Source organism: Mytilus edulis, chromosome 8 (assembly GCF_963676685.1).
Source record: "Mytilus edulis chromosome 8, xbMytEdul2.2, whole genome shotgun sequence".
In the NCBI taxonomy this organism is placed as follows: domain Eukaryota; kingdom Metazoa; phylum Mollusca; class Bivalvia; order Mytilida; family Mytilidae; genus Mytilus; species Mytilus edulis.
Window position 1 is genome coordinate 74,132,325 of NC_092351.1, and position 15,361 is coordinate 74,147,685.

Genomic DNA, 15,361 nt, shown 5'->3' on the forward strand with positions numbered 1-15,361 from the left:
AACAAGTATGTTTTAACACAGTATTATTTTGTTCATGCTGACTTCAAAGTTTAACAGATATTTATCCTTTCAAAGCATGGTCCAGCATGATCCGGCTCCACATGTGGCACCCGTCGTATTGCTTATGTGATAACAAATCCGGTAAATAGTCTCATTAGGTAGGTCACATTCATGAAAGAGAAGGGGATTGTAGTTACGACGTAAGGAAGATATCAGATATCATTTGTGAAACGATTATTCCATAACGGTCAACCAACTCGTGATGGCGTCCGTAAAATGTATGCAGACTTCTTTAACTTTCAGGTATTTCACATCCAATTTTGTATATATATTCTTTATAAAACACAAACATGTCAGTGTACACTCAGGAGCTACAAAAACCTTTAAATAGACTAATCAAGAAGGGATATAGTTCGGATACTGTTGCCAGGTTATTAAAGAATGCATATTTTGGCGTAAATATTGATTCACTTATAGGGTCTTTGCATCGGAACTATTTTTTTTTAAATTTTAGTCCATTTAAATGTTTACGAATTTAGTATGATTCCATTTGTTACGGACTTAGAACGTGTGTTTGTTTAGGGAACAGCATAAGTATTTGTGGCTTGTTTAATGCGCTTTGATGGGGTTGTTGTCTTTTTGACAAATTAAAAAAGTCCAATTCTTAATTTTACTTTTATCGAAGTGTAATTGTGTATAAAAAAACATTCAAAAACTGAAGATAATTGGTAATTTAGTTTTATCGTCTATATATGTACAATATAAAAAGAAATATATACAAAGGATATTGAATTGAAGATAACAACATCGAGACAAAACGTAAACAAAATTGAAAATTACACAAAAGCTTATCGTGAGGAAGTCAAAGCAGTCATCAAGACCATTTCTGAAGAGGGCAATTACTGGAAGAAATTAATTGATAAAAAAGTAGATAGTTTGGTAGAGCTAGTACAGGACGAGGAACAGCAAGCATTACACAATATGTCTGCACTAACCAAGTCTATCGTGGAGTTTTCGAAAACTGCCAGCAATTGCAAAAGAACATAAAAGAAATGGAAACAGTAGCAGATGTACCATTGTTACAAAAGCTGAAGAAACTTAAAGTCGATTTGGACAACATAGATCTAAAACAAGTTCAGGAAAGATCTTCTGTGTCATACAGAAACAAAAAGCATTCACACACAGAAATAGACAGCCTATTCGGAGAGTTGCAGTTTCGGTAAGTCATCAATTTTGAGAAAAAGAACTATGGTTTTAAAAATCAGTATGACAAATGTTTTCTTAAATACATAATGTCCCTCTAATTTGAAATTATGACAACAGATAGATAGGGGATATTGAAATGCATAAGTCAAAAATAAACCGACAACACTGTAATGTATTGAAATTGTTTATCTAAGGTCACTACAGAACTTAATTACTTTAACAGATGCAGACCGTTATAATCGCGTCTTATAATGTGTGTAACTTGTATTAGTTTATCAGTTGTATTAAAACCATGAAACTGTGCAGACGACTTTATTACCTCTCTAGCAATTAGTAACTATTTTATAATGGCGACGAGACAAATTGGATTAACAAATGAACAATTGGATTAATTAATAGTATTGATTAGTTCCATTATGGCATCAGCACTACCTGTGTTTCCACCTTTCAGTGTACATGAAAGTGCAGCTGATCAGCGCTGGAAAAAATGGACAAAACGACTTCAAAAATTTACTTGTTGGAATGAATATCAAGGATAAAGTGAGACAAAGAGCGTTACTTTTGCATTACGCAGGGGAAGAAGTAAATGACATTTTTGATACCTTACAAGAAACTGGAGAGGATTACGATACAGCACTTACGAAGCTTACTGAATACTTTGCACCGAAGAAAAACGTTGAATACGAAATATATAAATTCCGTCAGGCAAAGCAAGAAACAAATGAAACAATGGATGCGTTTCATACAAAGTTAAGACAATTATCCGTCAACTGTGAATTTAATGATGACAATCGGGAAGTAAAATCTCAAATCGTTCAAGGATGTTCATCTTTAAGACTGAGGAGAAAAGCTTTAAAAGAAGATATGACTTTGGAACAATTGTTATCATCAGCAAGAGCTCTGGAACTATCTGAAAGACAAGCAAACGAAATCGAGAACAAAGAAGAGAAACTTGAGACCAACGCTTTACACAAGAAGAGAAATTTTCAGAAAAATCAACCAAGATATTTACAACAAGATAAGCGTCCGGAACAACGTGTGAATGACCAACGTTTGAATCGAAACAACAAATGTAGGAATTGTTGAGGTGAATTTCCACACCGAGGGAAATGTCCTGCTACTTTTGTAAGAAGCCTAATCACTTTGAGAAGATGTGTAGGTCAAAAAGAAATAATCATACTAAACAATCTTTCAATACGCTAGAGAATTCAGATTTTGAAAACAATTTCGAATGTCAAACAAAGATAGATAGTAGTTCAGATGATGAATATGTTTTCGGACTACAGGCAGAATCGCTAAAAGGAACCGTGAATTCTATCAAACGTGAACAACCAAGAATTTGTGTCAAAATCAATGAATCGGACATCAACGTTCTTATCGACACTGGATCAAGTATCAATGTAATTGATGAGGATACCTACAACAGGATGAAGAGAAAACCAAAATTGATAGCTACAAAGACCAAAGTTTTCGCATATGGATCTCATCAAAACTAAGAATTCGTGGGAAAGTTTGACACTGTAATTGAAACGAGAAATAAGCTAACACGTGCAACTGTTTATGTTTCTAAAGGGACAAGCGGTAATTTACTGTGTTATGATACGTCATTAGAACTACAGATAATCCCGCAAATATCGAGGCTCTCAACAGGGAACAAACACGATGTTACCGATCATCAACCACTGGAATGTATTTTCAACAATCCAAAATCGAAACCGCCAGCGAGAATTCAAAGATGGAGATTAAGACTGCAAACGTATAATATCGATGTTAAGTACAAATCAGGAAAATCAAATGCCGCAGACTACATGTCAAGACATCCGAATATTAACGAAGCAAATCGAACAGATCATTCCGAGGTAGCAGAAGAATTCGTGAATTATATATCAGAGAACGCAATACCGAAAGCAATGACAATTGAAGAAATTGCATTAGCGTCCGAAGCCGATATGAATATTCAGTATGTTATCAAGGCCGTGAAAACGGGAAACTGGGAAAATTCATATGACAATAAATCTCTTTGTCATTCCGCACAAACTTACAGACCGAGTTATAACATTGGCACACGAAGGTCATCAGGGAATTGTGCGAACAAAACAGTTACTAAGGGAAAAAGTTTATTTTCTTGGTATAGATAAACGTGTAGAAGATACATGTAAAGCTTGTATTCCATGTTTAGCAGCTACGCCAAAGAAAACTTTTGAACCGTTAGCTATGTCAGAACTACCAGAGGCACCATGGACATATCTTAGCATGGATTTCTGTGGACCATTTCCTAGTGGACATTATCTCATGGTGATAATGGATGAGTATTCACGATATCCAGTTGTAGAAACACTAACAACAATTTCTGCAAAAGCGGTTATACCACTACATGACAAAGTATTTTCAACATTTGGAATACCGAATATAGTAAAAACCGATAATGGAAGCCCGTGGCAAGGAAAAGAATTCAGAGACTTTGCGACATATATGGGATTTACGCATAGAAAAATAACACCATTATGGCCTCAGAGCAATGCAGAGTGCGACCGATTTATGGGAAGCATTGGACAATCAATCAGAGCAGCACACACGAAACATCAAAATTGGAAACAGGAAATGTTTACATTCCTCCGTAATTATAGAGCGACAAAACACGCCACAACGGAAGTTTCACCAGCAAAACTTTTATTTGGGAGAAATATCAAAACCAAATTACCAACTTTAACACAAAAATATGACGACAAAGAAATTCGAGAAACTGACGAGAGGAAAAAGGATAAAATGAAGGACTATGCAGATACAAGAAGAAATGCCGAACCGTCAAATTTACAAATTGGTGACACTGTATTGGTCAAGCAACACAAACAAAACAAACTTTCAACTCCGTATAACTCAAATCCATACAAAATAGTTGAAAGGAATGGTACAATGTTAAAAGCTAAAAGAGATAATGGACACACGATCACTCGAAATTCTTCGTTTTATAAGCAAGTTAAAATACCACTGACAATTGTAAATGAAGAAAAAAAAAGAGAAGAACCAGCAACACAACTCAGGACGTCAGGAAGAATAAACAAAACACCGGCGTACTTAAATGATTATGTAAAGTCATGTTATGTAAAGTAATGTGTAGCTAGTGAACAGGCATAATAATCCTCAGCTCACATTTAACTAGGCATCACGCTTAGTATTTATGATCAAGTGAATAAGTTTTAATTTTCTGCGTATCGTATGATGTCTTTAATATTATTTAGACTGATAATACCAAAGAATTTTACACATTAATTCAGTTGTGATTCATTCATTCATTCATGATATTAATTGCTATGTTTACCGCACTGAGAACTGTGTATACAACATTTGGACATTATTACACCGCTGTTTTATGGACATCGTTAATGTATTAAAGAAAATTAATTTTATTTCATTTTATTATTCTACTGACTGATAAAGATTAAATCTAGAAAGGGAGAGATGTAATGTATTGAAATTGTTTATCTAAGGTCACTACAGAACTTAATTACTTTAACAGATGGAGACCGTTATAATCGCGTCTTATCATGTGTGTAACTTGTATTAGTTTATCAGTTGTATTAAAACCATGAAACTGTGCAGACGACTTTATTACCTCTCTAGCAATTAGTAGCTATTTTATAAACACCATTGCAAACAAATCAATAAAAACATCAAAAACAAACAACAGTACACAAAGCAAAAAACAATGATACACTAGCGTACACCAGTTGATAGTTAACGTATATATCAAATGCAGACAAAGCACGTTTTAAAATGGATGTTAGAAAACAGTGGTTTATTTTCTTAATTAATACTATTGACATTAGGAAAGAAAAGATTGATTGCAAGTATTCAAAACGACTAATTTCGTACACTTATTTTGATAAAAAAAATGTTTTTTGTTTTTTATTGGCTGAACAGTAGTTTATTTAAAATGTACATTACTTATATGATAAGTGATGGTTAAGAGCGGTAGCCTTCAAAACAGCAAAATTTGAAAACTAACAGTTTGATAGAGTGACATAATTAAAGCATCTGGCATTGCAGCTATATATTCTAATCTTTATCAAATTTGTATATGAAGAACAGTAAGGTCCTGTCGTCTTTATTCAATTCTAAATTTCTCTAGCAGCAACATGTAATATCTCAAATATAACTGTCATATTGCTGAATAAGAACATACATTTTTCTATGCAGAACAGTAGGCATTAACTTTTTTCTTTCAATCGATTTATGACTCTCGAACAGCGGTATACTACTGTTGCCTTTATTTATAACTAGCGCATCCTTTCAGTTGCATATCAGTCACATGCAATTCCGTTTACAGAAACAAAGTGTGAACAAAACAACTCTATAGAACTCACATACTTAAATTGTTACAGGAATTGTTAAAATATATGCGCGATATAAGATTAGCGGCAGAAAGCTGGGCCACCTATGACAAGCAATTTAGGCTAAAAGTAGAAAAGAATCAAAATTTATCTCGGAGAAATATACACGGTGAATATTGGCTATTACACATTACATCTCCCACAGTAAAAACGAGTGTGTAAGTGCAATCACAATCACAGGGTTATAGAACAAATACACAACATCCGCTAATCAAATGATTATAGATTCCTAACTGTCAGTATTAATCACAAGCCAATTAAACTATAAAAGTGTTAATGTATAATGTAAACATAACAATCTTTCCCCCTTTTTTATTTAGATGATCAAGATAAACGAGATTAATCTTTAGTGAATGAAAGTAATAAATTCAATTTGCACTCAACTAAACTAAACAGCTCCAAGCTTTACTGTCTATGTATTAAATGTTCAATTATGATATCCTAAACCTACAGTTATATCACTACACTAATTTAACCACAAATATCTACAGTCATACGTTTTCAATAAGTCTCTCTGGTGCTTTTCTTACTCTTACAAAAACTTTGTAATAGAAAATGGGGGAAAAGCTATATTACATGAGAACATTAGGGCAAGTGAAGTGTCTATATAAAGAACAGATGGAACGCATTTGTCACAAACTGGAAATCAGGTTTTCTGAAATAATATACAGGGGGGTGAGTCTTTCCTACGCACAACAAAATCAACTTTTCCAATGATTCAATAATGAAAGTTTTGTGGAGGTGGGAACCCAAATCAGATTTGGTAGCTGACTTGGGCTCTCATGTGGCAGTCCAGGGAGACTGGTCATGATTGGGGGATTATTCCACTCGGTCCTTGCTCTGGGTCTGACAAGTTCTACAATTTGCAGGTATGGAAAATGTGATTAGTGGTAACGGTGGGGTCTACAGATGGGTAACTCTGTGACCTCCTCCACCTCATCTTATAGAGGGGAGGCCTACACCTGCCGACAGGTGGGGCACTAATAACCGAAGGATTGGTAATACGAGTGTTTTACCCGGTCACTTCCCAAGGAAGGTGGTGGTGTAACCGTGTTTAACTACCAGGGGTTTTATGACACTATGTCAACATAGGTCAGCTGATAGCCATTGTGTATAGGTAATCGGTAGTCCCCCTGGCGCCTCAACAAAATATTATAGAATATTCTGTAGCCAAAGTAATGCCACAAAGTAAACATGTACATTCTAGTCATGAAAATGTAAATACAAGTTGGTGTAATAAAATGTATGATTAATTCAAAGGATTGTTTTTGTATAAGTTGTAAAAGTTATAAATGGAAAACAGAGGATGGAACCTCTACACAAATGAGTATAATATACAGAAAGTCTGTAGCATTTTTATTTTGGTATTTGTGAATTACAATTAACAACAGACAAAGAGAGACAACTCTAGATTAATTTTTAATCACTTTGTGATTTTAGGAAGGACTTCAACATAGTTTAGAAAATACTTCAACAACTATTGATCGTTGTTCTTCATCTCATTGTCGTTCAGTATTGATATAGGGTCTTCTTTTATGAGTATTGTAATTAATGTGATCTGTGTCTTCTGTCTGATAATCTTCCTAACGGTAAAGAATTCATGTTTTACTACAGGGAAGGTTGGGATCCCGGTAGCATGTTAAACACCATCACATTCTGTATATATGTTCCTATCACAAGTCCGGAGCCTGTAATTTAGTAGTTGCCGTTTGTTAAGTGTTACATATTTGTTTTTCGATCATACTTTTGTACATTGGCGATCATACCGCATTTTTTGGGGGGATATATAATATTTTAACCTGAAAATGTAATTTTTGTTCATTTGTTTTTATATTCATTCAATAAAAATATAGTTTAAATTGTAAACATAACATAAAATCGACAGCCATTTCGCTTTAAAAAAATCATAAAAATAAAGATCCGCAGTAATTTTACCAAATTCTCAAAAAAGAATAGATATTTAAATATGTCTTTCGAACGTCGGATATGATTTTAATACTATGACATATTTACTACAGTTTTTATACTCTTATAATAACAGTCAGGTTTACTTAAACCCTCACCTTAACGCTAACCATGTATTGATACATTTATATACAAATACATGTAAAAGAACATACAATTACAGAAGAAAAAAAAACATGACGTGTAAAAAACATATCAGAAACACAACTCATAATAGCATAAGGGGGCTCACGGGTCTAAATCAGGTTTTTTTCTTTATATATGATTTCGCTATATTTTTCTATAAATGAACTTTATCTTATACTTAATTGAAAAATAAAATAAAAAACATGGGGTCACAGTTCATTTACGCTCACAATCTGGCTACGAAAGAAGCATACATTTTTGTAGAGTACTTTTTTTCTGTTGAACTAATATGAGATATAGAGGTTATATCGAAATGAAAAAAGAACCATACTACAGAAATCGCTCAAATTTTACAATAGTTAAGTTTATAAAAGGGAGATTTCGCATGCCACAAAACCAGATTCAACCATTACTATAAGACGTGTCACCGTTCTTATCTATTCACAATTCATGTATTTGTTTTTGATGTTATATTTGTTATTCTCATAGGATTTTGTCTAATGCTTAGTCCGTTTCTGTGTGTGTGTATGTGTCACATTTGAATGTTGTGTCGTTGTTCTCGTCTTATATTTAATGCGTTTCCCTCAGTTTTAGATTGTTACCCCGATTTTGCTTTTTGTCCATGGATTTATGAGTTTTGAACAGCGGTATACTACTGTTACCTTTATTAAGTACAGATTATTTGAAAATAATAATAAAAATATAGGTCACGGATCAGTTAAAAAAGATATTTGCATTTGAATGCCACAAAAATGACATTTTTGCACGGCAGGGAGATAATTTGGAGCTTTTTCAATGATTTGTACATTTTAAAAGTCATCTGGGGTCAAAACGAATATATTTTGTTTGATGATTATTGTACCATAGGATAAAGTAACAACTAATAAAGCAATGAATAAAATTTGTTATGAAAAACATTTTTTTTCTCTGAAATATTAATACCCTCGAGCCTCCTTAAATAGGCTTACATGTATCTCGAGCCAGAACGTAGGTTTCGTTTAATTCAAGTCATTCTTTTACGATCTATGAAATAAAAAACAGATTCATCTTAAGGGCAACAAAAGTATAAAATTTTTCAAAGGCCTTAAATCGATTGAGTAAACGCAAATCTGGATTAACAAACTAATACATGTTACCAAGGAATTCGACTAAATAATTTAAAAGAGAAAACAATGGAGCAATAGAAACACTGAAGTGCAACGAAACCAAACGCCAATACAATATGAATCAATATAATTTGATTCTCGACCACTTTCAATTTTTCTTTTTTATTTTGTTGGTTGTTCAACTTTTATGGAAGTTTTAAATTAAGCCATAACAAACTGTCATGCAATTTGAAAAAAAAACCGACTTCCTAGTTCTTCTTTAATTTAGCTCAAATGCCATAACTATTACAAATTAAACGCAGTAAAGTATAACATACTTTTCTACATTGAAAATAACAAAAATGTATTAACATGTTACAATATAATTATATACAAGAGATACAAGAGATACTCATGACAACAATTTAGAAACATTCAGTATACAGAAAAAGTAATAACACTTTTCGAATTCATATATCTATAAAGTGTTGTTTGTTTACATAAGGTTACACTTCAACCACATTAAAGCTCACTTTTTGAATTGGCATTGTATTAAAATACGCCTTTAACTGCATCATGATCGTCATTTACCTTGTATCAATTGCTTATTACATGTATTAGTTTTGTTGTCTGGTATTGAACATACGGGCATTATCATTACATATATGTCTGTTTGTTTTGTTAACATATCGTTGTCAATATAATGGAATTGCATGCGACTGTCATATAAGAAAGAGGTTAAGTTACCTATAAACAATTCAGAAAAATGACAGTTGTTGTCCATTCGTTTGGTGTGTTAGAGGTGTTGATTTTACCATTTGATAAACATGATTAAGGATTTTCCTTTTTGAGTTTTTCTCAGAGTTGAATGTTTTTGCGATTTAACTTCTTCATCTTTATTAACTGATGCAATACTCAAAATGCAGAAAGACATATATTGTGATTGATATCGTTTTGTTCCAAATCATGATAACGTTTACACAATCGAGCAAAACTGTTCAGACGAGTAATACACGTTTTTGATTTTAGAAAGAAAAAACTACATTTACATAAGTCATTATACATAATTTACTCATTTAATGACATTCTAATCAATAAGCAAAAAATTACCATCATTGTATGGAAATAAAATAGGACACAATATTACGAATTATATAGCATGTATAGATTGGTATTTGATTAGTATAAGTTGATACAGTTAAGTCATATATTTAGTTATTCTTTCCTATTTGGACCTCCGTCATTTTCATGTACTGAACCTCATTCAGTTTTGGAGGAAACGTTCTGTGCATTTTGTAGGTCATTTGTAAGTGTTTTGGGTACAACGATAATATTGAGGATAAGGGATATTATATATATTTCTTGCGTATGTTCATTATTCATTATACGGGTCAGTTGTATCCTTTTTTTCAGACAGTAACTAAAATGTATAAAATGTTTTTAATATGAATACATGTGTTGATTGAAAGTTTGCAATTAAAAGTGATACATATTAATAACACTTACATTTAAATGCAAACCGTTATTAGTGAAGCAAATTTAGTAAACCCCAAATATTATGAATAATAATTCTGTACAGTATATAAACATAAAAAAAATATCTATATTTAAAAGTACATTAGAACAGACATATTAAACTCGTAAGCATCTTATTGGGTACATTGGGTATTGATTAATGTAAAAGTAATGTGGACTATGAATGAACAAAATATTATATTCAAGTTATGATATAGAACAGACAGTATACAGTATACATGTATCTTTCATTGTATGCTGGTTCCGTTCATACCACATATTAAATAAAAGAGAATATATTGCAGGTGTTAGTGTACGGTTGTCTCGTCTTTGTCATAACTTTGTAATGTTTAAATGTAGTTTGCTTCTGCATAGTATTGCATTCATATGAATATGTTGGAAAAGTATCATTGTGATTGGTTGTGTTTATTTATTATACTTTATAGTACATGATTATGAGAGTGTACAGTTACATATGAATTTAAGATTGAAAAGTAATAGAATCGATGTATGTTATTTATTCCCCTTTTCTATCCATGCTTTAGTTCTGTTTTATGTTGTTTTACATTGTCTATGTATGGTGTCACTAATATTATTATACATGTTGTAGGTTTGAATAATTATATGCAGTTAGTGTGAATAAAATAACCAAGAAACTACTGAGTCTTTTGTAGACAAAACGCGCGTATATACAAAATTTAGTCCTGGTATCTATGATGAGTTTATTTACAACCACTGGGTCGATGCCACTGCTGGAGGAGATTTTTTTCCCCGAGGGTATCACAAGCCCAGTAGTTAGCACTTTTTGTGCTGACATGAATTATCATTGATATTGTTATATCTATCATTAACTGTTTACAAAATCTAGAATTTTTTGAAATAATAAGGCTTTTCTACCTCAAGCATAGATTACCTTAGCTGTATTTGGCAACACTTTTAGGAATTTTGGATCTCAATGCTCTTCAACTTTGTACTGATAAGTCTTTTGTAGACAAAACGCGCGTCTGGCGTATATACAAAATTTAGTCCTGGTATCTATGATGAGTTTATTTATCTACATGGTATTAATTGCACTTGTTTGAGCCTTTTTGACCAGCTATAATAGAGATCAATAGTAGACAGGCTTTACAAAAATATTAAAATATACTGTTAGGCCTTTGTTATTCTTGTGTTATTTTTAATTTTATTTTCTTGTGTGTAATTTGAAGTTTAGTGTGACGTCCATTTTCACTGAACTAGTATATATTTGCTTAGGGGTCAGCTTAAGGACGCCTCCGGGTGCGGGAATTTCTCGCTGCATTGCAGACCTATTGGTGACCTTCTGCTGTTGTCTGTTCTATGGCATGTATGGTCGGGTTATTGTCTCTTTGACACATTCCCCATTTCCATTCTCAATGTTATTGTTATCTCTTTGACATTTTCCTTATTTCCATTGTCAATGGTATTGTTATCTTCCTGACATATTCCTTATTTCCATTGTTCCTGTTATTGTTGTCTCTTTGACATATTCCTTATTACCATTGTCAATGTTATTGTTATCTTTTTGACATATTCCTTATTCCCATTGTCAATTTTATGATCACTATCAGATTACCTAGTTTCAACTAACATGTGATAGATATTTTTACTCAAATCACTACATGTAAATATATATAATCAGTAGTGGAAGGTTACGTTCTGATATTTATCACATATACAACTTAAACAGAGTATACCACTGTTCAAAATTCATAAATCGATTGAGAAAAAAATAAACAAATCCAGGTAACAAATTAAAACTGAGGGAAACACATTAAATATAAGAGGAAACACTTAACCAAAAGTTAACCTGGCTAGGTATGGTGAACATTGACGTACAGTATTATGAAATTGTTAATATCCATTTCACTTGTATTAGCCTTTTGGCCTTCTATAGTGGATATAAATAGTACACAGGATTTATAAATAGATTAATACGTGTATCTATTGATCACATACAGATAACTTACTTTAAACTGACATGTGACAGACATAGTTGATCGTATCGCTACAGGGAAGTATATATATAATCAGTAGTGGAAATTTACGTTTGGATATTTATCACAACACATTACAATTTTTACATAGTAAGAGGTGAGTATTGATCAACAGAACCGATATTAACAATGGAAACACACATAACTAAACAAAAGTTAATCTAGATTTGGTGAACATTGACGTACATTATTAAAAGATTGATTGCACTGTTGACATATGTACTTACCTTTGTCGATTAACTTTAGTGGGGGGAAAAGGGGGGGGGGGGGGTTACGTTCGGATGTTTATTAAAACACATTACAAAGTTAAAAGAGAAAGAGGTAATTATTGACTAAAATCAGGAAAATGCATTCGAATAAACATGTTACTAAACATGCTAAACAAAAGTTAACCTGGTTAGATTTAGTGAACATTGACGTACATTACTATGACATTATTTTCACTTTAATCAGCTGTATTTACTTTTGTCGATTTATCTTTAAACAATAATATACAAACAAGTCAACTTATTGTATGACACAAACGTGATAAAGTATTTCAATAATTCAAGTGTATCTAAGTACGTTTAATTCTATTTTTAGACTATGAAACAACCTGTACTTTAAAGTCTGGATTGTTGATCACAAGTACGCTTGACAGATACATTGCCTAGCCACAGGTGACTTATATTTGAATATTGAAAATGGCTCAAGCTACAGCTTCGACTTGTGAAATTTGTACGGCTGGACCTGGTGAACATTATTGTCAACAGTGTGACCAGTTATTTTGCGGCAGCTGTAAATCATCTCATTTACGCACGAAGTCTTGTAAAAACCACACGTTTTTAAGTGGACCAAATATTAACAAGGAAGAAAAACTCCTTTGTACATGTACAGAACATAAAGAAATTTACTTTTTCTACTGTCAAGATTGTGATACTCCTGTGTGTAGAATTTGTTCCGTAAAGAAACACAGCCGCCATTTGATGGCAGATCTTACTGAATCAACTAAAAAACTCAGATTTGAAGTTGTCAAGAACATAGAAGCAAAGGTTACAACATCCAAAGTAAACCTTAGCAAAATAGAGAAAGAAACAAAAACCTACCGTGACGAAGTCAAAGCAGTCATCAAGACCATTACTGAAGAGGGGAACTACTGGAAGAATTTGATTGATAAGAAAGTAGGTAGTTTTGTTAGGCTATTGCATGACGAGGAACAGAAAGCTTTACAAAATATAACTACACTAACCAAAGTTTATCGTGGAGATATCGAAAACTGTCAACAATGGGAAAAGAAAATTAAAGAAATGGAAACAATGGCAGACGTTCTATTGTTACATAAGCTGAAGAAACTTGAAGTTGATGTAGACAACATAGATTTAAAGCCAGTTCCAGAAAGGTCTTATGTGTCATACATAAACAAGAAGCCTTCAGGCACAGAAATAGACAGCCTATTCGGAGAGATGCAGTTTAAGTAAGTAACGATTCAAATAAAAGGGATAATTATGGTATTAATAATTGCATTGGTATACGAAATGATTTCACGACTACTGGATTTCCATGTAAGTTGTAGGTGTGTCATGTTGCAATGAAATATACCAAATGGGTCGATGAACCGACAAAAATTTAAAAAAATACAAACAATATTAAAAAAAAAACAACAAAAGACAAACAACACCACGCAAGATAAGAATACACTGATACCTTTTCGAGCTTTTGTTTGAAAAAAACCCTTTTATCTTCAAAGGCAAACATATAAAGTAGGTTTTAGAAAGGCTAAAAGATAATAATAACGGACTATCTTTATGATTGATACTACAAACCTAGGAAAGAAAATGTTGATATATATTGTTTCAAACAGTCTAATTTCGTACAATCATTTTGATACGACGAAGGTTTAGTTTTGGTTGTCATTGTATGCATTGTAGCCTACATACAATGTATTAGGATGGATAGTTGTCTCATTGACACTCGTACCACATCTTTCTATATCTAGTACCTCAATTATAGCGGACAACACAGTTTATAAGGCAATCTATACAACAATAAAAGCAGACAGTTTGATAGAACGACACAAAGTGAATAAAGCATCTGGTATTGAAGCTTCAGATTTAACATTTATAAAAAAAAAAGAAAAATATTAAAAAAATAAAGTTTTAACATCGTAAAGCAAAAATAAATTGATTGATTTTGATTATCGATACGTGGTCTCGTATACGTACACAGTCCTTCGGCATCTTAAGATGTAAGCGTTCCCTTTAAATGTGGACTATGAATATATAGAAGAAGCATCAACTGTTGAAAAACAAAACTATTGACATTTTCATACACTTCGTTGAGTGACTTATGTTGGACATTCAGTTACTGAAAGATTTACGGTTTTGTCGCCAACGCTTCATTCATAACGACAAGTTTGATAAACAAGCTACTGCCATTACCGTATATGTTTTATACTAAAGAATGTTGTCTGCAACTGATTCGACCATGATTGTTATAATTGTGATATATTTAATAATGTACTTAACCTATTAAACATCTCCATCTGTCAAATCTCTAAGTTGTATATTTCCTCATTATGATTAAGTATATAAAGTAAAATCACAAAAATAGTGTACTCCGAGGAATATTTCAAAACGGGAAGTCCTAATCAAAAGGCAAAATCAATGATAAAACAGACAACTGTCATATTCCCGACTTGGTACAGGCATTTTCAATTGTAGAAAATATTGGACTGAACCTTGTTTTATAGCGCTAAACCTCTTGGTTGTATGATAGATTCATCAAATTCTGTTATATTTTCATCGATTCTTGAACAAAACAGACATAACAGGTAGGATAGTTAAATATTGGTGCAGAAGTCATTACTGTGTCTCATAACTAACAAATATTTAACAAAAAGCACAAAAACATCTTCCAGATTTAAAAACCAAATTTATTTCTTCGCGTGTTTGACGTCATAAAATGTAAACGTCATATAGGAAGAACTTTTGTCATTCAAAAAAGTTATAATTTGACAAGGGGAATTGTGGTATACAGGTTTAAAAATCAAAAATTATGTTAAAAATTATTTAATATAAAA

General features: G+C 32.4%; 2 protein-coding genes across 2 annotated transcripts; both read left to right on the forward strand.

The window, feature by feature from the left end:
* Nucleotides 1-1,662: 1,662 nt before the first annotated feature.
* On the forward strand, nt 1,663-2,292 carry LOC139484342 (uncharacterized). The gene has a single exon (XM_071268080.1). It carries the CDS (start codon nt 1,663-1,665, stop codon nt 2,290-2,292), a length of 630 nt encoding a protein of 209 aa, XP_071124181.1.
* Nucleotides 2,293-12,986: 10,694 nt separating this feature from the next.
* LOC139484343 (E3 ubiquitin-protein ligase TRIM36-like) lies at nt 12,987-13,760 on the forward strand. The gene has a single exon (XM_071268081.1). It carries the CDS (start codon nt 12,987-12,989, stop codon nt 13,758-13,760), a length of 774 nt encoding a protein of 257 aa, XP_071124182.1.
* The last annotated feature ends 1,601 nt before the right edge of the window (nt 13,761-15,361 follow it).